This window comes from Myripristis murdjan, chromosome 13 (assembly GCF_902150065.1).
Source record: "Myripristis murdjan chromosome 13, fMyrMur1.1, whole genome shotgun sequence".
In the NCBI taxonomy this organism is placed as follows: Eukaryota; Metazoa; Chordata; class Actinopteri; order Holocentriformes; family Holocentridae; genus Myripristis; species Myripristis murdjan.
In genome coordinates this window covers 26,362,664-26,387,072 of record NC_043992.1, presented here as the reverse complement: position 1 = coordinate 26,387,072, position 24,409 = coordinate 26,362,664, and the positions used below count along the sequence as shown (strand labels likewise).

Here is a 24,409-nt window from a genome sequence, read left to right as displayed (position 1 = left end):
AAAAAGGTACCGTAATCTCTGCTGTGATTACCAAGGCCACATTTTCCTTACCTTGCTTTTTCTAAGCCACAGTTTTTCCCAAGTTCTGTTTTTTGTGTATGCTGTGATTTGTGCACATTGCTTTAATGTTAGTCAAATGTTTCACACTTAAAGTGGGGAAAAAGTACAACAGACCCTTCTCTCAGCGGGTATTTTGACATGAAATAGCAGGGTTAATACAGATGTTACCAAAAATGTAGATAAAGGTTTCAGTCCATTTAGGACCAACAGAACCAGGGTCCCTGGAGTTGTGCATGCTGGCTCACCAGTACACTGAAATGGAGCCTTAATCAGTGTTATAAGTAACACCAGTATTTACCTGCTGTTTCATGTCAGAATGGCTGCTGTGAAAAAGCTCTGTTGTTGAATAAGCCAGAATGATTGTTTGAAATCTGTCATGTGTTCAGTATTTAAATTTAGTTGGCTCATGGCATCAGTATTGTTGTTTCCAGGTGGTGGTGTCGTCTTATGAAGCTGCTAGTTCCATCGTTATTGAGTTTGACATGGACAACAGCATCTTTGGACTTCCCAGGGAATTTGTGGTCGCCACAGCAGGTAAGCACTTCTGTAAATAATGTTATGTATATTATTATTTGGGGGGAGCTGAAAGAGATTAAGCTTGCATGGGGCGAGGCACAGAAAGTAGCACAACACTGAGTTGAATGACGTGGAGTCGTCGAAGCCTTATTCCCCATCCGGGAAGAAGAGGAGTAAGTAAGTATATTATTATTTGGGCAGGTTAAATCACAGCCACTATTTCAGTATGTTCTTTTGGGTGTTGTGGTGTTCAAGCCTGTCATGTCATGTTAGTGTGGTTTTCAAAAACTTAAATATAATGCTGCCGGGCACAAAAAATGACCGTAATTAATTGCTGCCACATTGCAGCACATGCCACTGGACAAGAAGTAAAACAACAGGCCTTCACTCAAATGGTCTGTGACTGTCAGCTGTCAAAACACACCAAGACTCAACTTTTGACAGCATAAAGCAGATGGCAGCCACAGACATCGGCTTTAACAAGTACTGTGGTGTGTCTGGGGATCGCAGATTAATTTTCAGGAGTCGACTGCCAGAAGTCATTGAGTCAGGCTTATGGTGAGGCGATGAGGAAGTGTTACATTAAATGGTGATATTCATGATAATAATTATTGCCTATTTTAGGTTCTTGAAACTGACACTATTGAGAACTCCTGTCTTTCAGTGAATCTAAGAAGCTAGTTTAGCCAACATTACCTTGTCCCTTATGAAGCTCACACACCTGCAGCTTGCTGGAGTGTACACCACACACTGACAGCCTCTCTAAGCCACAGCATTGCCCAAATTCTCTTGGCGGTGTTTGTTTTTCTTCTATTTTTGGTGCATTTTGTAGTCATTAATTTCATGTGCATATTAATGCTTTAAATGCACATTGGATTACTTGTGCTCCTGCAGAGTGAGAGGTCCTGACGTCTTAATAGTTCAGTATATTTATGACAGAGGAAAAAAAATGACTTGGTCTATCACATGAGTGATGTAGTCTGTTATGTGAAAATTGGTTTTGATTCGTGTGTGTCAAGACACTGTGTGTGCTCACTTGTGTTGGGGGTCTGTATTTCTTTTCCTCCTTGCAGCAGCCTCCATGACTGCACTGGTGGTGACGGCGTGCATCATTTGGTGCGTGTGCTCAGCCAAGTCAAACCGGCAGAAAGATGGCTTCCACCGGTTGAGGCAGCACCGAGACGATTATGAGGATGAGATCCGCCTCACCTCCATGGGCTCCAAGAAGTCGCTGCTTGCCCATGAGTTTCAGGACGAGAGTGAAAGTGACGAGGAGACGCTGTACGCCAACAAACTCTGAGAACCATTGTGCCAACCTGGCTGTCTGCACCGTTGTTTTTGTTTTGTTAGTTTTTTTCCAACTTAAATTTAACCCCTGGTCAACAAGTACAGGCTGAACTCTGGGCAGTAGTGCTGCCTGTCTTTATGACTGATATATCAAGAGTGATAAAAACACTCTTTGCTATGCCAATAACTCTGAGTGTTCACGCTCAGTCACTCAGTTATTACCGCTACTAGAGAAATACTGTCAGAACATCCTGATCCCCTCTGGGATTGCAGGGCTGGCCTGTTTGTGCTTCATGTCTCTGCCTGACTGGACCAGAGGAATTAGCTGACGAGAAAGAGAGGGTTGGTCCAGTGTGGCCCTCGTCCGTCCCTCTAACACTTCCTAGTCACACAGCTTTTTCCTTTCCGAGCCACCCGAGGATGCTCTTGACACGACTGCCTGTTCTGCCTGGCTACGGGGTCAAACCGATCAGTCCAAACAAACTTGTGCTTTGCTCTGTTGAGGGTATGTAATGAACTGTGGGTGGAAGTATGTAATCTCACACACCCTTCACCCGTGATCCGTCATCACCTGTTAATTTCTTTGATATTTCTTCTTTGAGCCGTTAATCAGAAATGGAATTCCCTCTTATCCAAGACTACATTGCCAAGTGTGTGAGCCTTTTGGAAAGAGAATACAATACTGTGCCTTGGCTTCTGTAAAACCGCAGTCCAAATGGGCTCTAGTACATAGTGGATAACAGTAACATAGCGAATAGGTACTTGGTCCACATTGGAATCAGATCCATCCTATACTCAGGTGGTAGGAAAGAGACATAATAGAGTAGTTGAGGACTGCTGAGCTCCAATGTTGCACTGTTTTCTGCACAGGTGATTCTAGGCTGGGCTGCCTGGAGTTGATAGTTTTACTCTTGTCCACTGAGTCAATGTTGTGGCCAAAATCACACTGGGGCGAGCTTCTCCAAAGCTTTAAAACATCAGCATCTAATGTTACAAAGCTTGAATGAAACCCTTCCCAGTTAGTGCAGGACATTCTATGCATAGTAGTAACTTGCACTAAATGTAAAGCAGTGATCATCCCTTATCATTGGCCAGGACAAAAAAATTAATCTCTCAATGTTTAATCATTGAAGGGAGAATGTATTTTTTTTTCTTTTTGTTTATTAGATTTGTCATAGGATATTTTCTGTCTGTACTTGGAATAATTATCCCTATCTATGGAATATCAATTCAGGCATGAATGAGCAAAACAAACAAAAACTAAAAAGACAGATACCCCTGTGTGACATTGACTTGACTTGCACTGTTTTATGTGAATGTCTATCCCCCCCACCCTCCCCCACTAAATAGTACCTTGAAATTGGAACATCTCAAGATACTATCCGTCCATTAATGACCATTGTTGACAAATCCTGGCCACAGCCTCCAGATGTTTTAAAGGTCCAGTGTGACTCCGGTTTCCCCAGTCTTGTGCTTTTCCAATATCAAAGTCATTACATGTATAGAAACCTGATATATTATGACTCTCACTTCAACTAATGGCCTTTTGAAAAGCTGTTTTTACATATCCAGTTTACTTCCTGGTGTGTAGATGATGACGGACATGTCTGAGTGCTTTGATTGGTTGACAGTATGAATTGCTAATGAGGTACCCTGTAGTCTGCCAGAGGCCTCTAAGGGATCAATGGAGACTTGGATAACTTTACATTTGGCATGGACGTGACATTGAAAACTATTTGGTTTAGCACTGACGGTATCGCAAAGGTTTGACGCTTCATCTTTGGACAACATGGCCAATATGAAGTGAGTAATAAGGATGTGAACAAGGCAATGCAACCTCAACTTATTAAAAACTGGCTGAACATAGAGAAGGGGCATTAAAGCAGTTAGAGCAAGTCGGCTGAACTGTCCAAAACTGCATTCAAAACATTGCACTCGACCTTTAAAATAAAGGATTTGCCTTGAGTTCTGATTGTGGATTACAGCCCTTGAGAGGAAATTTTTTTTTTCATTAAGTTTTTTTCCCCTTCTGTCACAAATGATTGGTATTATCTGTGGAGAAAGGAGACTTTTGTAGATTATTTTTCTTTGTTTTACTTTGTGTGTGTGTGTGTGTGTGTGTGTGTGTGTGTGTGCGTGTGTGTGTGTGTGCATATTTTGAAAGTTGAGTGTATGTTTTGGGGGGAGGGGTGTTGATGTAAAAAATAAATGTTTTATATATAATGGAATCAGCTGTAAATAATGAGATGTTTGCCAATTGCGAATGAGAAAAATAAGTGCAATTCACATTAACCATATGTCTCCACATATTTCATAACAAATCTGTGTGTGTGTGTGTGCGTGCGTGTGTGTGTGTGTGTGTGCGCGCGTGTGGACTTGATGATGTTAACTTGAACACAACCTGGGAAAAGAAACTGGAATAAACAAACACATGACAAGGAAGTCCCTGCTTTTATTTTTCTTTGTGTTGTGTTGTATGGCTTTGCCACATGACTTTGGTGCCGCTTCTGTGGGAGAGACTGTGGGCTGCAGGAGGGAGCTGGAGCCAGACACTGGCGTCACTTCGGCACATGGAGGAATCAGAAAAATGAGAACAAAAACACTTGAGCATGCAACTAAATAAATACAGAATGAAATAATTGAATATTATTTGGTCAAACAAAAGGAGAAATTGTTCAGAATTATACAAGTAGCCTTACAGGTAGTGAGTATTACTGTATACACTGCAAAAACTCAAAATCTTACCAAGAATATTTGTCTTATTACAAGCCAAAATGTCTTATTTCTAGTCAAAATATCTCATTACACTTAAAATAAGGCATGATCACCTAAGAAATAACTTGTTTTTAGACAATTTTCACTTTTTCAAGCTAATTTGCTCTTGTTTCAAGTGAATTTTCACTTGTTCCACTGGCAAATTTTGCCAGTGAAAAAACAAAAACAAGTTATTTCTAAGGTGATCATGTCTTATTTTAAATAATGAGATATTTTGACTAGAAATAAGACATTTTGACTTGAAATAAGACAAATATTCTTGGTAAGATTTTGAGTTTTTGCAGTGTAGACAAAGCATTGGTGTAAAACGTCTGAGTGTCAAAGTTTTACACTGAATGGAAGAGGTTATAAAATTGACGGTACTGTAAACAGAGCAATAGAGAGCAGATACATTACAGTGCCAGGGTTATCACAGATGTATAAGGATTTATTAGATTTGATTTATGTATGGGTTGAAGGGAGAGACTTTGTCCATGTAGGACTTCACACTCCAGCACAGTAGATGGTGGTAATGCAGCTTTTGGTTGCTTGTGAGCTGCAAGTAAAACTCAGAAGAAGAAGAGGAAAAGGAGGACGTGTTTCTACAAAGTATACAATGCAGTTGATTAAAGCTGAGACTGATTTTTAATTGTTTTATCCCTCTTGGATTTGGGATATCATTATGTGATGTTATGAAAAAAAAACTTGAAACAAATAGAAATAGCTCTGTCAAAGTAAATTGTGGTTCCCAGTGATTCAATAGACACTCTTAAGATCACAAGTGCAATAAGCCTCTTTTTATTGTTTGCATGTCAAAAATGTCTGGTTTATGTTTGAATCTTAATAAGTGTGAGCTGATGGCTGTGAATGAGTGCCAGACATAGTGGCATGCCTCCTAGAGAAAAAGTGAAATTTAGGAATAGCCTAATAACTAAAAATAAATGAAAACTCTACACTTGCTGTAATAAAGAGCATCTAGGAAACAGCTGACCTGCTGGTATTCATTCCTGTACTGTACTGAATGACTGCACTTAACTTTGTCTGAAAATCAGCAGTCATGAACTTGTGAAAATTGTGGCTCATTATATATTTGTATATTAAATGACATTTTCAGAATTCACAAGGCAAAACACTTTTTTTAACCCTCGTTTGGTTGCCTAGATTTCTTTATTCATGTGTAATTAATGATCCCAGCAAACCTATTTTCAGTTTTTCATGGGCAAGCGCTTTTAGCATGGTCACGCATTTATATGCATAACTTTGCAGCTCACATGCATACTGCATTTAGAAAGATTACACAAAAAGAAATCCACCTCTGGTTTATAAGTTTTGCACTATTGTATTTATTTTCTCTTATTGTTTGTGTTAACTTATGCACTGTATATTGAAATTTTATAGATTAAACAACAACCATTAAGTCTAATATCCTTTTCACCAACAAAGTTACGTTAGTTTTACATAAGATTATCCATCATTTATCCCGTCCAATCATCTTAAAGTTTGCAGACGACAAACTGTTTTCAGCACCTCCAGATTTATGCTAAATATTTTTCAAGTTGGTGATTAATATATTTAATCACAACAATTGTTCCTTTTGTTGGAAAACGTTCAATTCAGATTCACAAAATACAACCAAATTGGGGCGGGGAGGGGGGGGTGATTATATGATAAATTTAATAATCCTGTGGCCTAATGTCACATTAAAATTCATATGAACCTTTTTGGATATCCCTGCTCTGAAGGAAAACGAAGGAGGAGGAGGAATTGGCGAAGGCGAAGAAGACGCGTGAAGCCGGAAGCTGGTGACGTCGTTGAATAACAAAGATGGCAGGAGTAGGAAGCAGCAACTATTGGGAAGGTGATGTGGCATAATTGGTTCGATAATTTTCTTTGTAATTGTGTGACCTGGTGGCGGTTTCGGACACGGTGCTGTTAATGTTGTCAGAGATGAAGCTGTCCGTGTCCGGGCCGGGGAGTTTGGGCGGATAAAGTCAGGAGTATGTCGGCGGCGGCTAGCTGGCTACAGGCTAACGCGTCGCTTGTGCTTAGCTTGTTTAGCTCGGCAGCGGCGGCCACCTCGACCGTTGGCCCGTTAAACAAACTCCTTACTCGCTTGCATCCGGATTTAAAGCTGATATCCTGAGTCATACCTCGACTAGCCAGCGAAGTTTGTTAACTATTACACGTATAAGCCGTATAATACATGTACAAGTACAAGCTGTGCTGCCGGTACAGTAACTGATGCCACAGAGCCCCGTGTGTCAAATGTCACTTGTCACTGTCAGCAGCTAAGTTAACACAGGATGATGATGTCTTACAGTAGGGTTTGAATGTTTTTCTACCGGTTAATGAAATGTTTTGGTCTTGTGTGTGTGTGTGTGTGTGTGTGTGTGTGTCACAGACCTGAGAAAGCAGGCCAGACAGCTGGAGAACGAGCTGGACCTGAAGCTGGTCTCCTTCAGTAAACTTTGCACCAGCTACAGCAGCTCCAGGGATGGACGCCGAGGAGACACGTAAGACCAGAAGCCGCTGTCTTTCTCTTCTCCCTCCAGTGACACGGGATAGCTATGGACACTGAGTTTCTACATTGGTGTTTTTTTTTTTTTTTAATCACATCATTTAAGCAATAACAATAACCTGCTAGACCCAGATTCCGTGGGTGAATCTCTTTTTGAGGGAAAAGTGTCCCAGCAAGCACAAATGTGAATTCGTCTCATTTGGGTGATGAGAGTGGGTGACTTGACTGGATATGGAAATACTAAGTGCACCTGCTGGGCGTGAATTTCCATCGTGTTCATGCAATTTGGAGATGATTTAGACCATGCATTCAGTGGGATTAGGTTAATGGTTAAGGTTAGAGCATGGCTTGCTCATGATGGCCACAGTCACACAGGGGTTCAAAGTGGACAGTGACTCCCGTGCCCGTGCATAGAGTTCTTGAGTCTAGATTTCTTGGAATTTTATAAATTGTCGCATGTCTGGTTACAGTCACATATTGAAAATGTTCACGAAGGTTATTAATAATCTTGAGGGTTATTATGGCAGGTGTCAGTGTGGCCTTGAAATTAGAGAGAGTGTCATTAAAGTGCATGGCAACCATATGGCTTCGTAACCTCACAACATGTTTAATATTTGTGACTTTGCAGTAAAATTCGAAAAAATAAAAGTGGGGAAAGAAGTCTTATTCTATTAGTTCAAAAGATTTTTGATGTACTTACAGGTTGTGGGGTCATAGAATTGTTAACACTCATGTAACCATAATGCTTTGCACTGCACACCTGTTATTCAACTTATATTTCCAGTACACACCTTAGTCAGCCCCACCTATTTCTGCCCTCTGCTCTGCTAAAGGCCGACATGTTCTACCAGAAAGTACAAGACCCAGAAACACTTCCTGAAAATTCTGACTCCAGTGGTTACATGCTTTTAACATGAACCTAGGTGGTTAAAAAAACTATCTGCATAACCAACATTCTTTGGTTCGAGATGTTTTGTGCCTCAGATGTTGTTTTAGGGTTAACTGCCACTTTAAGTCAGAGGACCTGGGTTCAAATCCCTCTGTTGTCTGCCCTGCTGAATGGCCCTTGAGCAAGACATCGAATCCATCCACTAGCATCAGGGGTGCTGTGAGGTAGATGAGCAAGCTCATCTGTAAAGGATCACATTTTGACAGTGTCGAGAGCTGCCTCACCACTACACTCCTTTCTCATGGAAATTAAGCAACTGGGTGAAAATCTCTCAGTCAGTCTTTGAGATTGAGCATATCAATACACATTTACATGATTTGCTGAAAGTATGCTTTGGTGCCTCGCTGCAGCCAGTGTGTATTTCTGCTGATGTATATATACAATTAAACACACCATTTCGGAGAGAGAGACAGAGACAGCAAGAGAGAGACAGAGAGAGACCATAAAATGAAATAAATTAAATTTGATAGTCCTCCTTCCATGCAAAAAATAAAAAACAAATTTCATTTAACAGGTAGCAAGTATCTAACCAAAGGAGACATCCTTGGGCACCAGTCTCATTTTCATGCGGCTGTCAATCACTGAAGACGTATTTCACACCTGTTACAGACTCAACCCGATCATGTTCTGGCTAAAATCATTTAGTCATTCCAATTATTCCATTATTCTGTATATTTATATGGAAGAAAAAAACCCTGCATGTTCTCAATACATATTTTAGACGGTGCAGCTGTGCTGGGCAGAGTCAGGCGGGAAATGTTCTCTATTGGAAAAGTGACAGGCTCGCCGGTGTTGTGGGTGTTGGGCTGTACAAGACAGAGCACGTCAGGTTAGTAGGTGGTCCTCAAATGCAAATGTTTACACCTCCAATGTGATGCAGACAGAAGCATCTCAGACCACCTCCGAGTGCATCCTGAGGTCCAATCAATCATGCATTGGGGATACATTGCTGCTGTTTACACCTGTACTTAGAGGTGTCAGCTCGTTTCCGGATTTCTCAGGACAGTTGTTAATACCAGGTGGGAACAGGCCCAAAGACACTGACTGAACCAACACCAGGCTGTGTCTCTTTACCTTAAAGTTGTGTATGTGTGTGACTAGGCGATATATGGAGACATAAATGTGCAGAACACATGAGATTTGGAAACTTAAGCTGTTGAAAGTGGGGAAAGGCATTGTAGGCTTTTTTTCACACAAGAGCATTGCTTATTGATACCTCTGTTAGTAATAACACTTCAGAGTACAAACTGCATCCTTAAATCTTAACACAATCTCCATTTTTTTCCTCCCCTCTCTGTGTCTTTTTTCTCTCCTCCTCAAGGTCAGACACCACCCCCCTGCTCAACAACTCTACCCAGGACAGGATGTTTGACACCATGTCAGTGGAGATTGAGCAGCTGCTGGCGAAAGTAAGACCATTATTGCAGGTCACTGGTCTGTGCCCTGTGAGGTGTCAACAAAAAGAACAGCACTGTATTTATGCTAAGGCTCTTGTCCTCCATCAAGGAAAGAAGCAAACTTGCATGCTCTGAACTCAGATTGCAGTGGGAAACAATAGTCACAATGCCATGGCAAACACTGAGCTAGCATCCTCAGAAGTATGGAAATATTAAGAATGAAAGGCAAATTTGATCCCTGAGATATTAAATGAAGTATGTCAGCAAGATGAATTGTGGTTTGTTTATGTTTATGAATTGTTGACTTGTCTTTTGTCATGTGTCACGTTGAGATCCTGTGTGTGTATGTGTCCTACCCACTGACCCTGTTTTTTCAGTATCTTATTTACCATCTCTCCCTCAGCTGACCGCGGTGAATGACAAGATGGCAGAGTACACCAGCACCCCGGGCACAGCCTCTCTCAATGCTGCACTCATGCATACGCTCCAGAGACACAGAGATATCTTGCAGGTCTGTCCCCTTCTCCCTTTTCCACTGTTCATCTCTCATGTGTTTTCTGCACCCTTTGTTTATTTTTTATTGCATAATGGGCTTTTCTGTAAAGCCCTTGGTGACGGTCCTTTTTGAAAAACAATTATTCCTTAAGTGGAGTTTACTTTATTAGCACGCTAGAAGCTAAAATAATTGAAGATGAATTTATTATGACAATCATGCCAACCCTGTGTTAAAAGCCCTATAGGTGAGCTTTGATGTATGGGATCAGTAAATGCTAAATTCACTTATTTATTAGACAGAATACCTCAATATCAATATTGTAGTGATATTGTAGAGATGACTGTTGGTGCTTTCACAAAATATTTACTCAATGAGATTTTTCATTAACAGTCATTAGTAATATAGATATGATTACCAAGCAGGTAGAGGCAAATAACACAACGCCTAGAACAGAGTAATAAGTTTAGAAAATTGTATTGCTTTAATGTAATGCAGCCTTTAAATCCAAAAGACAACACTTATGTCATATCATGATACCATGATTTCAAGTACTATATCAGTATATTGCCCAGCCCTATTTTCAGCCTGTGCTCATTGTTTTTGATCCTTTAAACCAGTGTTTCCCAACCGGGGGTACGCGTACCCCTAGGGGTACGCGAGCACATTGCAGGGGGTACGTGAAAACATAGGCGGAAATCCCGGGGGTGTCGGGGGGGACAAGACCCCTCCATCCATAAATTTTGAATAATATAGTAATATTCAATGAAAGTGCAATGCAAGCGGTGCTAATTATAAATGTAAAATAGTGTGTTTTTAAGTGTTTAAAAGTTATGACCTCCCCCATGCCTCAAAGTGGTTTGGTCCGCATCCTGCTGCCGACAGAGCGGCAGCTCGGTAACTTTCAGTCAGTCCGTCAGCCTGAGAGGCAGCAGCCTGATGAGAACTAGCAAGAAAACCTCCTCAAGTGAAAGCCAGTGAGTCATTTATCACACCACTTGTTCACCAAGCACAAGGCTGTAATATGAAAAGCGATATTTTCCCTGCTTGGTCCAAAACCTGCCTCTTTCAGCTCTCTGTTTAAGCTAACAGCTAATGACTGTTTACAAGCTGAAGCAAGTGCAGGACAGTGAGGGAGAGAGAGAACAGACCACAGGAGGAGCAAATACTGAGCTTTTTATTCTTTTAAAGAGTCTGTCAGGATATTAATGTCAGAAATAGTTCACTGATATTTTGAGTTTGTCTCTAGATAGATAGATATTTTTTTGCATTTTAAATTGCATTATTTTGTGGCATAGTTTCCTTTCATTTTCTTATTTGATCTAAAAGGGACAGTGCACAGCTCAAACATATACTGTATGTCACTATTTGATGCCATATCTTGCTTTGTTTTTTGTTGACACTACAATAAATTTTTTTGAAGAATTGTTTGATGTAGTTGGATTATTCAAGGTATTTCCTCTAGTTTTAGAGCTTATTTTGAGTTTCTAGTTCTTGTAAAGCTGCTTTGATGGACTGTAGTGGAAATAGAACAGTGAGTAAAGAAATTAGGATTATTGCTTTTAATAGCATTATTTAAAACCTATGAACATGCTGAGGGCTCAGCACTTAATGGCAAATTTCAAAGGAGCATAAGAGAGTTCAGAGAGAGATGTACAATCGTGCCAGACAGCAATTACTCTCTGAAATTTTGCTGTTTACCCCCCGCCCCCCGTAGCCACGTATGAGTGATGGGGTACTCGTGGTCTGACAAAAAGGCTCAGGGGGTACACAAGACAAAAAAGGTTGGGAAACACTGCTTTAAACCACCCTGTTTTCACCATTAATTTATTTCTTCTTAGGATTATACACATGAATTCCACAAAACCAAAGGCAACTTCTTGGCTATCCGGGAAAGGGAAGACCTGCTAGGGTCTGTCAGGAAAGACATTGAGTGAGTACCCATTCATTCACACTACCTGTTATTTGATATACACATGCAGTTGATATGCTTTTTTACACAAATGTGGAAACAGGGCCTCTACATCTGAATGTAGACAATTCATTTGAAATGTATAGAGCTACTGAAAACTGAAGGTATCGGCTCTTTTATGGTTACAAGATGTGTCGACGGTCATGTTAAGAAAAATGCTGGACGACTTTGAAGCTTTTATTCTCAAACGAAGCATTGGAAGACACCTGAGCTGTCATCTCCATGGTAACCAGCTAGATGCTTCTCTGTTTAGGAAAGGTGGGTGCTGGTTACTGTAATATGTTAGATTTTGCAGAGGAGGGAGAAATTTTCAAACTATTTTAAAGCAGAGGATGAAGGAAGTACTGCTACAGTTTTCCCCACATTTTTTTTTTGGTGTCTTTGAAGTCCCTCCACGAAGAGCCATAGGCTGCAGGTGTGGATATTTCTGTTCTGTTTTTCTTTGATTATAGCCTACAACATTGATGCTATCTTGCACTGAGTGGAGGGCTCTCCACTGCTGTTTCTGGCTTTGAATGCACATGACTTTCCCACACCTTATTCTTTGAATCATGACCCCTTGGCCATGCACATCACTACAACCGAGAAGATTCATGGCTTCTTTGGCCTTCTGTTACGAAGGCGTGTTCTCTCCTCACATTGGCTTAGTTGTGAGTGAGTGTATTGAAATGAGGTGGGAGCTCCCCCAGACCATGACTCTTGTCGTTTTTTTAATGGCTTATTGATTTGTAAGACACAGCAGTGAGCATAAGGAAAACCACTGCAGGCTTTCTATTGATCCCCCTCCACCCGACTAGTATGTACAGTAGATAGCCTGCTGCTGCCTCAATCATACTAGCTGTATAGGCCTCAATAAACTTAAATCATAAGTCCTCCAAATTAACGTCTCATACTGCAGTATTAAATATACAGTGCTGCTTGTGGAGAAGAGATTTTCAAGTATTTTGGAGGGATGCATCTTTATTTAGAACATGTTAGTAAAGGTTGGATAGACCATCATTATCTCCTCTATGACGAATACAGTAACATTAGGCTGCTTGACTTGCCTTGTGCAGGTAAACTGATGATGGATGTGGGATAAATGTGCTGTGTCACAGCTAAAATGTTACCATTTGTAGGTAATTTCTTTTGTAATAATACTCCTTGTACGGATTAATTTGATGTTGATCAAGACAAAGGACAAACATTATTTGTAGAAAATATTTTTTATGACACCATGAAGAATTTGATAGCACCCAGTCACTCAGACGTGCCGTGTTTTTACTCTGTTTATTCAGCCTGACCTTGGTTTTTGAAATCTAGAGCATTTTGCCAAAAAAAGAACATTACTTTGCTCGGTTCACTGTAGTGTATTACTGCCTGAGCATCAGTTAATGAATTTTGGACTTAAGACCTTGAAAAGACCTTGGATTTTATTCAGTGTAATCCATTCTCTAAAATCAAAAATATGTAACAATTGTTGGCCATTTTCAGCTGTAATATTTGAATATGTGATGCCACTGCTTTGTAGTTATACATCATGTATGATCCTGGAAGTAAACCACTCTGCAGAATTTATTGACTGTGAGATGTCAGAGCTCCAGTGATTATTCTACATATATGAACCATGTAATTCATACATACCAAAAGTATCAAAACTACACATTAAATCTGTCATGTTGGAGCCTATTGTAGCACATGCAAGCAGAAATTCATGTGAGAGAAAAATGCAGCATGCTGGCTTTTAATCTACATTCCCGTCACTGTTTGGGGAAAACCTGTTCTATAAAAGTCCTTTGGGTGCCATCAGAGTTTTGGCTGGACCAAGTTGCCAGCTATCCTGCTGTGATGCCGCCCAACCAGACAATGGACTTCCAGTCATTCATGCAGAAAACTGTGTTGATGGAGCTCAAGGAGATAGAAATGGCTCAGGCAGCCACTGTTTTACCATGCTCTCTACCAATTTGCCACTATGACAGTGATTATGATGCACCTCAGCCTTCTACATCTCACAGGTATTGATTTACTTGCATATGCCTTTGGCAGGAGTAAGAATCCACTCTACAAGAGAACATCTTCTTTTGCTATAGACAAATGAAGGCTCAGACTGAAAATGTGAGAGGTCAACCTAAAAGGCTGATGAACAGTCTGCATTTGAACTTGCACTGTATATTGTTTTGGCTGAGGACCACTGTTTGTTCAGGACCTCTAGTGTAGGGCAGACGTATGAGCAAAGTCCATTGCTGATTCAGCCTCCTACACAAATCACATGCTTAAAACCTTTGAGTATAGTCATAGGTTATGTTTTTGTACAGTATTTTGGATACCAATACCAGTAATAGTACCCTAATTGTACCCAGTTTTAAAAAATTCTGTCAGACTGTCACTAAGCCATTTTGTGTAAAATTATCTGTCAGTCGCCCTGTCCATAAGCAATCTATCTTTTAATATACTGACATCAAGTTAGTAACATCCCATAAAGCTAGCACTACACAAAGTACAGTAGTTAGCTCAGTCTCCTCAATGGTAAGGAGTGCTTACTGACTCCACTAATTATCTCAGTGCTGGTGAGTCTAAGGCATTGAGAGAAGTTGGTGTTGATGGCCCAGTGGTCAGCCTAACAATGCTTAACATGCTAGGGAACTGTATGCTAAAGTCCTACAAGATACTGAGTTTTGTGCTGAACACTGGATTATTTCTCCTCCCAAATATTTTTTCCCTCCCTCACTAAACTTAGTAGAGGGGTAAAACAAAAGTAATAATATAAGACTTGAGCACCTATGAAAACAGCTGTTCCTTGGACAGCTGGCCACAGGGCTGGCTCTTCTCTTCAAAATCTTGATATATTGCTCTATCTTGACTATAACGCAGCTTGTGAATAGTGAAAGTCTGAACTTACTCGAAACAGAATGTTACATTTGACGTCCAAATTATAAAATCAGTGAAGGTTAGCACACAGTCATATATGCATACATAATTTACATGTGCTGTGTTTATAACATGTTTTCATAATACAGGTGTGAAGTTTATTAGTGAGTTGGTACTTTTAATGTTATATCTGGACCATGGGTTAGCCTACAACCTGGTTAGTGTGTCTTATTTGTTCAGGTTTGCATTGGGATTAAGTAAAAAAAAAAAAAAAAAAAAAAAAAGATGTCAAAAACATGTTATATGTCAGTTGTGGCCTTTAGTTGGGGTTTTATTTGGCTTTGGATAGTTTACCATTATACTAAATATTTCGTCCCATCAAGCTTTGGAAAATAATAATAGTGCAGTAATTGTAATTGATGTTTCTGCTTTCTTCTGTCAAGCAGAGGGCAGTAGAGATCTCTGGGATGGAGTGCACCATACCAGGGAGCTGGTTTTCCTAGATTTCATGCTATACCAAGGTTATGTTTACAACTTCAGCTGTAGTGCCAAAACACATGCATGCACATACTCACACACATGCAGTCACACACACACACACACACACACACACACACACACACACACACACACACACACACGTAGACAAATTCTCAAATCAACAATAGGACCACGTCATACAGCAATGCATTGGTAGTAGCCCACTGTTTGACCTTAGTTTCTGCTATTATCAAAATACGCACATACACACACTCACACAGGCAGACATTTCACCCATGCAGTCTTTCCATTCACTACAGCAGCACGGAGCAGCGCTGTGCTCACGCCTGCTGCTCCCACTGTTTCTGCTTTGACTCTAAATGTCAGCAGCACAAATTACAGCTAGCCTGTGATTTACATTGGTGCCCTTTTAAAAAGCTTTGTTGGAATGATGAAACTGGCTGTCAGTGCCAGCAGTACTTAGCTTCGCCAAGGCTTAACACTCTGCTGGTTGTGTGGCTAGCTCAGCCTCAAGGCAACCACTGGATAGTGTGCTGTGTGTGCAGTGACTATGGCATTAACATTCATGGGTTGTATTGATGGAGCATGGTAGAAGTGCAGTCAACATGCTTATTTTTAGATTGTGTAGCGTTGGCTCGGTGGGATTGGTGGTTGATGTATGTATGTGTATATATGCTAGAAAATTTCAATAATCCTGCCTTTATATCCTTGTCTTCTTTGTCTTCTTGTAGCCCAAGAGGAGGGTGGGGCTGTGTTAAATGATTAGACAAGAGGACATTGTGGGAGGCAGCTGTTAAGGGGTGCTGATAGCTAGGATTGCATCCTGCAGATGAGAATGGGTGTGATGTGCGTGCTCTACAAGCACTATAGCAATCCATCCATTATCTTTCACTGCTTTCACGCTTGACGGCTTAGAAATAGAATGGACCACTTGATTTCTGCTACCTTGTTAACATGAGATTGGGTGGTGTTATCAATATTTGGGTGGAATCAATGGCTTCTTACATGCATAATGTGTAGAGCACCAACAAATAGCGAGTCACAGGGATCAATAGTTTATTAAAAAAAGAAAAAATCAGACTCCCATCTACCCATTCTGAAGCCATCTGTTTAATAGCTCACACATTAAAAAGTGTTTGTTGTAATATCGTGGGATACAGGTTCTTGAAATGTAGTTCACAAAGTGTAGTAAGTCATCTCCCTCTCCTTCCATCTGTTATTTTTTTTCTCCCTCTATTCCTGTTTCCGCTCCTGTGGTCCTCATATTTATTATTTACACCCATCTAAATGCTTCTGTGAGAGGGAGATGTAGAGCTAAAGGAATAAAGGTGGAGAGTTACTGGGTGGAAGAGGAAGATGAAGCATGCCCTGTCCAGTTTCCTGGCAGGTGATGTGAGAGCAGGAGAGAAGCTCCTAGACCTCCAAGCATCCAGGCCTTTTCCAAATACCTTGTTAGACATCGATTTGGGCTCTTGCTGTTTCCAGTTGCCCTGGGTTAAGCTGTTTTCTCCCTTTCATTTCTTAGTTGCTTGAGTGATTCAGAGTCATTTGTGTAACTGGCAGACAGAAATGATGCACATAGCACCCGCATATCAGACAGGAGCTTGCTGTTTGACAGCCACTTCATCACTTGGAAACAGACTATTCTTCAGTGATGTGACCTATTCCATATGGAAATTGGGCAAAGTAACTGTTATCCTGGTACAATGTGAGATATTAACAGATGATATAGTAAACCCTTAATGTTTATGTGCACATATGGTTTACCTATGGTTGGTTTACCTATCTTGTTTCGTTGTAAAGACAACAAAACAAAAAAGTGAATAATCAGTGGATCCTTAAGTAAAAAAATAATGGTGATATGATGTGAAAGCCATTGTAGGAATGCAGGACATGGTCACTGTCTGTTTTTATGTTTTGGCACATTGTACAGATATTTCTCTCATTTGTGACTTCATTCAAAATGGCAGTGATGTTTTAACTATATCCATCTGTGTTCTGTTTTTTTCCCCCAGGACATACAAGAGTGCTTCTGGGGTCAACAACAGAAGAACAGAGCTGTTCCTGAAGGAGCATGAACACCTGAGGAAGTAAGTTTTAGCACCTTCCCTCTCCTCACCCCTCACATATTAGAATAAATGAAGAGTGCTTCCCCTCATTTCACAGCAGTGTCTCTCAAAGATCTTCCAGATCATGACATAGCATTTTTGGTCCCTAGCAATTCTTTTTTGAACAAAGCCATACTGACATTTCATCAGAGCTGTACTTAACAGCAGCTACAACATCAGTAGCCTAGCTTTTGTGAAGTTGTGGCTGCTGCTAGGTTAGCATCCCTAAAGCTTGGATAAATCATTGTGATGGGGTACTCAGCCATTGCGAATAACTCTGCAAATCATTGCTGTGACTGTTGCTGATGCTCGCTTGTTAAGCTCTGGCAATCCATGCTGCTTTCTCTCTTTGCTGTCACCAAACAGATGAGAAGCTGCTGTTTCTTAAGCCTCTGAGTTATGTAGTTTTGTTATATAAATCAGGCGAGAGAAAATTTTATTTGGATCACTTTTGGAGCACTTTCCTGGCTTGTTTTCCAGGGCAAAAACTTTTAGTGATCCAGTTAATTCAGTGTTGGAAGAAAATATGGTCATGCAGGGGCAGCTTTAGATTTAACTGCAGAGCACTCATATCTTGCCATATGGTTCCAATTAAGACTAATTTATAAATCACTTTTTTCCTTTGTAGGCTTGTGTATTACCCTATCAATAAGTCCTAAAAGTCAGAGCCTTTAAGCACACTCACATGCACACACATGCATATACAGTTGTCCCTCGCTATAACGCGGTTCACCTTTCGCGGCCTCGCGGTTTCACAGATTTTCTTTTAGTGCAATTTTGCATGTTTTTTTTTTTTTTTTAACAGCGCATTGTGTTCTGCGTCCTGATTGGCTAAGGGAGAGCCTGCGCATTGTGTTCTGTGTCCTGATTGGATAAGGGACTGTAGACCATTGTCAATCAATCTCCTTCGTGCCGTGTCTCCTGTACAGTACGAAGGTTTGAACTGTGTTTAAACAAGAGAGAAAAGTGAGAAAATGTTAATGCCTGTCTGAGAAAAGTGTATAAAGTGTGTAGTGAGGGGTTTTACAGCCTTAAAACATCTATAATAATTGTAAAAAATAAAGCTGACTACTTCGCGGATTTTGCCTATTGCGGGTTATTTTTAGAACGTAACTCCCGCAATAAACGAGGGACCGCTGTATATATATGTATGTATGTATGTATGTATACACACACACACACACACACACACACAAACACATCTATGTTTCATAACTGTGCATTTTAATGGTGCAAGGTCAGTCATATCCAATAAATTGTCAACACAATAGGTCAAACCATGATCCCCACACAGTCTCATTAGTTTCCTACGATCATTTGGCAGACTCTCAACCACAACTGAACAGCATGAAATACTGAAAGTTTTGGAATTTGTGTATGTGTACTTCTATACTCCTGTGGGTTGGCATGAGAGGTGTGAGAGGCATCCTGCATGTGAAGTAAAATAGGATGTCAGCAGGGTACATTTACACACACACACACACACACACACACACACACACACACACACACTTAACAAATAAAACAGTGAGCAGCACTCGTCACAGCCAGTGTTTTGCGGCCTTGATGAGCTCATCTGAGTCGATAAATTGGGTGTAACAGAACTGTAAAGTAGTCTGATTGGTCTCCTCTCTGCAGCTAACTATTTGTTTGCTGCTACAACCTCTCAAAGGAATAAACTTTACTTATCACACACTTAAGACCTGCCCTGCCCTCTATTTGCATGAAAACTGGCTCTACCTGCTCTAACTCTGAATGGCCAATGTTTTTCTCGCAATATATAAACTAAAAGTGTTGATAAAATGTAACTATGGATTTTGAGCTCATCATAATTTTTATGATATCAGATTTGGCATTAAAATTTGGATGCATTGGTCTAATACTGTATATTGTCACATAACAGCAACTCATTCTGATATTTTAATACAGACACAATGATTTATTATACAATACACAAAAATTACATTACAGGAGAGTACACAAACTTTCTTTTTAACAAACATTTGTAGAAACACAGTTTAACATTGTTTATTGGTAATATAAGCTGTCAAGTCTAAGCGATGCTGGTTTACACAGTTCTAATGGTTTATGTTGTGTTTTACTACCCAAGGGGTTGTGCAAAGAGGAGGATTGGACTTGATTAACTTGCACTTGGCCTGAATATTTTCGGTCAGTCAGGGGTTACCAGTGTTCTTGGCTATGCTGGGATGGTCAGCACATTTTAGCCAATGTCTAACTTGGTATATTTAAAAAAGTGTTTCCGTTTGTCCTTGTCCCAAAGAGATGTGGCACCAAATGGATCAGGTACATAATAATTATCAGATTTTTTTGTTGATCCCTCTGGGGAAATGTCAACTGGATTGCTGTAGGTTATTATTGGAAACCAAGATTGTCTGCGGCATGTTGGATTTTTGTTTGCCACAGGAAGAAAGATCCTTCGCCAAGGCTTTTGGTAAAAGAAGTCATATTTTTGGTGGATGGTCGTGATGATGGTACTCAGAAAATTCAGTGATGTGTGGTGAGCATTCAGAAATGTGGTTGTCACCTTCCTAGTATGTGTAGAGAAATAATGGCCTGCATTTAAAGTTAAAATAAATAAATAAATAAATAAATAAATAAATCTTGACTTTCTAGCTAGTGAATCCACAGGCATTCATTGGAGTGGATCATTCCACACTGAATCCCACTTCCCTAATTACATGGCTTTGCAGCATTTGTGTAACTGGTTGTTTGGAGAGAAATGAATGATTTTTGTTGGAATCTTAAGGGGATTTTTGTTTCAATGTCGATTTATAAAGCTTTAATTTGATTCTAAAATTAAGCTTGCAGATTTTCAGCTCAATACTGTGAGTTTTATTTTTCTATTAAAACAAAAATATCGTTGTAAAAGTGACCATTAAAATGTAAAAACCTGTACAAAGGAAGTTTGCTCAGCAGTGCATAATTATGAAAAGCACAGTTATGATTTCTTACATTAATGTCTTTTCACCTAGGGAAATAGGTTTACTGTATATACTGTATTCAGCTGCAGAATTCAGATAAATCAGTTATTTATTTGTTTTTTTATTTAACAGGGACAGTGCACATTAATCAACATTGCTGTAAATGCGCCAGAGTTAGCCAAGAGGCTATTTTTCATCTGTAGTCCCTGGACAGATGTTACAGAGTCACCCTAAAAACAGAATAGAATATGAAAATGTGATTGAAATCACATTATTCAGTCAGTGCAAGACAACCAAGTGAATTTTGTAATGAAACTAAAATGCAGTAGCATTCTGTCTGAGGAGGGTTTTAAGGAATCATTTAGATGCCCCTCTGTACTGTGTCCTTTTCCACTGTGTGTGCATTGGTAATGCTTGCTTTTACACTGAATGCACTGTTGGGAAAGACCCAAGTGAAGGGCTTGTATTTATTCAGGTGCTGATGCAGATAGACAGCCAAGTCTATTTCTCTTTCACTGAAAGAAATTGGCCCTGAAAAGACCTGCCCATGCAAAGAACACACACATACACATATCCGCTTTTTGCCTTGTATTGTATTGTGGCTTGAGTGAGGAAAGAGAAGAAAACATTCTGTATTACGTATTGTATAAGAAATCCTCTCCACTGAAGGTAACAGCCTCTCTTCAGTCAAAACAAGAACCAAGGAGCCGGGCTTAATGCTGATGGGGAAATTATCTCAGAAATGTGAGTTAGGACCGGATTGGCAAGGGACACATTGCCCTGTAATGTAGGCTTGCTGCAGCTTTCTGCATTTACAGCACTTGAGCTTCCACGCCAATCTAGTACAATTGAACAGGATATCAATAATGAAATTGTCTTATTAAACCACAACATCTCATAGGGCTTCCCCAGACTGATGGAAAAAGATGGGAGGGGAGAGAGGAGGTTGGAAATGAGCATCAGATTACACTTGATTCGTACTTTTAGAGCTGGGAACAGGAAGGGGTGGCTGGTGAGAAAAGGGATAAAATGTGTTACTTGCCAGAATAATTGTCTAAAGAGGTTTGCAAAGTCTCAGTGAAGGCAGGGTGTTCACATAGAACAAAGACAAGAAATGCCTTTCTTTTCATGCTACTTAACACACTTTTTTGTTGTTTTCCATCCAAATCTTTGTAGTACATTTGTCATGAATTATAAATCAGAGGCTATCATGGCTAGGTAGCTGGGTATTTGGCATGGCAATAACTACCAACTGTAAGGAGACATGATAAGTAGGCGTAATCCAATCAATACATGCATTATGTAGTTCACTTTACATTGTTTAGACTTAATGATATAATAGAGCAACAAGCCTCAGAGAAAGATTGTCCAAAATATCACATCAAATATCACATATTTTAGTTAATTATTAGGTCATTTGGCAAATCTGTAAACACACATCTGGTGTAGGAAAACATTTTATGGTGGCAATCTGGTGTGAAAAGGGTAGGATTGTACTGAAATAATGTTTTGTCCTCCCACTCACTCTTTTGGTATTTCTTTATGGAAGGCAAACCTTGAAGAGGAAGAGAGATGGTCTACTGGCATCCTCCATGGAGCTAAGCTGTCTCATCAGCTATTACTGTACCTTGATGCCAGGGATGCTACTGCTCTCTTCCTCTCTTGCTCTCACTTCGTCTCTCTCTCATGCTTGCACTCTCGCACCCTCCCTCTTACTTTCTTTCTCTGTTTCATCTTGAATGCTTCGTTCTTGACCCCTCTGTCCTCTCTGCTCTCTCTCACCAATCATCCTCTATTTTTCTCAGTAGCAGCTAGTCGCTCACTGTCAGTCCATTTCCTCCATTTCTCATATCTTCTTTCATCCCATCCCATTTTTTTATCTTCTTGATATTTTTCTTCCGTCTTAGTTCTGCCTTTCCCTTTCTTTCTTTAGCCCTTCATATCTGTTTTTTCCATCTTTCTCTGCCATTGAGGTCTGAATGTTCATGAATAAACTAGAGGATGGGAGGAGCAGGCCCATTATGAGCTCATAGTGGAACAGCTCTAATGGTTGTGGTTACTCTAATTAGTACTTCCTGTTAAATGTAGGCTTTTTTTTCCTCACATCAGCACACTCTTCACTTTGATCTGGCACTACCTCATCTGTCTTAGGGCTTGAACGATACGCCATTTTGAAAATTCGATATATTGGGACAAAATTATTGATATTTTTAGTATATTTACAACACTGACAAGTCGTCAAAATTTTTATTTTTGCCACAGCGATGTGCCAAAACATTGGTCTTGAAAACAGATGAACTTTCTTGTTCTTACAAATTAAGTTTTTCTGAAATACTTAGGGCCCTATCTTGCGCCAGACTCCCTAAACCCGCTATTTGCGGATTTAGGATTTAGGAAGAGGCGTTCCCCCGTAAAAGTTGCTGTCTTGTGCACCTCCCGCTATCCGCAAAACACCTGCGCTACCCGCTATATTATGCATAGGCGTGTTTTGGGCGTTACGCCAGTTAAACCAATCAGTGTGCCAGGTGCCATTGCCTTTAAGGGCAGGATGCGCTATCCTAAATCCTAAATCCTAAACCCGCGATGGAGAGAGGGAGGTAGATTTTCTCAGGGCTTCTACTGAGGCTAAAGCAAGTTGGCTTTATATACATATTATATATTGTATTATAGGCGAGTTAATTCGGGAGGTGGAGCCACATGTGTCCAAGTGGACGTGTCACAAGGTTGTACTGATTAAGTAAAATCCCCGGGCCACACCACAGACACACAAGAGGCAGAGGTGGAACTATGTGTAAACTAATTTACTGACAAGGTAGATTGGGCAAATAAAATATTAAAAATAAAAATATAGCACAGCTGCTGGCTTATGATAAAACAATAAAACGTGCTGGCGTAAGTGTCCAATTAAAACAGTCTTTCCTCTAAACAGTCTATATGAGTAATATCAGTCCATTCCGGCGGCGTCCCGGTATCAGTCCGACCGTGTGCGTGGCGAGGCTCCGTCAGGGCGTGCATTGAAGCCGCCTGGGCGCGCTCTCGTAACAGCCCAAACTTTAGGGATAGCGGATATCCGCGGGTAGTGGCAGCGGATAGCGGATGGCACAAGATAGGGCCCTTAATGTCTCTCTATCATCAGAATTAATGGACAACCCATCCACTACATCATCCCAGTCTGATTTGTGAATTTGTGACTGCATTAAATTGGTGTGGAGGTTGTCCCTCCACACCAATTTAGCACCTTTCGTTTATAAAATGTAGCTCAAAGTGCTTTTCAGCAAAGGAAGTAATTAAGTATAAAAACTTTAGGGATAGCGGATATCCGCTTAAATGATAGTAAAAACAAGAGTGCAACAAGAGTGCAACAATAAAACAAAACATTAAAAATAGTTTAAACAGCAAAACAACTAAGTTTCATAGTTAAAAGTTGGAAGTTCACAGCTAGTTAAAAGCTTTGCTTTTGTTAGGGTTAGGGTTAGATGACATCCATCAATCTTCCCTCTTAAATATCTTCGATGAGGGTGTTCCACAGCAGAGGGCTGAATCCCCTATTTCCTTTGGCATTGTCTTGGAACCTTTAACAAATTTGCAGTGGACGCCCATAGGACAGCAGAGAGTCATGAATGTAGTCCAGTCCTAAACCATTAAGAACATCACCTTGTCAGTTTTCATCCTTAAATTACTTTTTAATGGATTGTGGTTTGTGAAATATTACTTATTTGGAAAAGTAGACTATAGCAGTTAGCCACAGTTATCTGGAGGTTTGCCATGACAAGAAAATACATGAACAGAAACAACTATGATGATGGTTCAGTGCAGTGCTGATAATCTGCATTAGTTTAATATACAACGTAATCAGGACATTATGCTAAGGCAACAAAGATATGCCCAATAGCTAATTACTGATTGAAAGGCTGGCTACAATATGTTTTCTGTTTAATACATGTAATTTTCTTCAGTATGTTTCTAAACTCTGTTTTAGGAACTGCACCTGGGCATTGTGAATTGGTTTCGCTGTTGTTTTATGTAATCTAATCTGACAGATACTTCTGATTACATTGCACACTC

The 24,409-nt window shown here is 40.2% G+C and overlaps 2 protein-coding genes across 2 annotated transcripts in view; both read left to right on the top strand.

Annotated features, from left to right (window-relative positions):
- The window catches only part of cpda (carboxypeptidase D, a), a 29,712-nt gene extending 25,407 nt beyond the window's left edge, over positions 1-4,305 (top strand). Inside the window, exons 20-21 of the mRNA XM_030066791.1 lie at positions 492-594; positions 1,650-4,305. Of these exons, the coding sequence (XP_029922651.1) occupies positions 492-594; positions 1,650-1,876 (330 nt within the window). The 3' untranslated portion in view covers positions 1,877-4,305. The remainder of the gene's footprint in view (positions 1-491; positions 595-1,649) is intronic.
- A 2,053-nt stretch (positions 4,306-6,358) lies between these two features.
- The window catches only part of gosr1 (golgi SNAP receptor complex member 1), a 31,693-nt gene continuing 13,642 nt past the window's right edge, over positions 6,359-24,409 (top strand). Inside the window, exons 1-6 of the mRNA XM_030066925.1 lie at positions 6,359-6,475; positions 7,019-7,130; positions 9,406-9,493; positions 9,885-9,992; positions 11,816-11,907; positions 17,310-17,384. Of these exons, the coding sequence (XP_029922785.1) occupies positions 6,442-6,475; positions 7,019-7,130; positions 9,406-9,493; positions 9,885-9,992; positions 11,816-11,907; positions 17,310-17,384 (509 nt within the window). The 5' untranslated portion in view covers positions 6,359-6,441. The remainder of the gene's footprint in view (positions 6,476-7,018; positions 7,131-9,405; positions 9,494-9,884; positions 9,993-11,815; positions 11,908-17,309; positions 17,385-24,409) is intronic.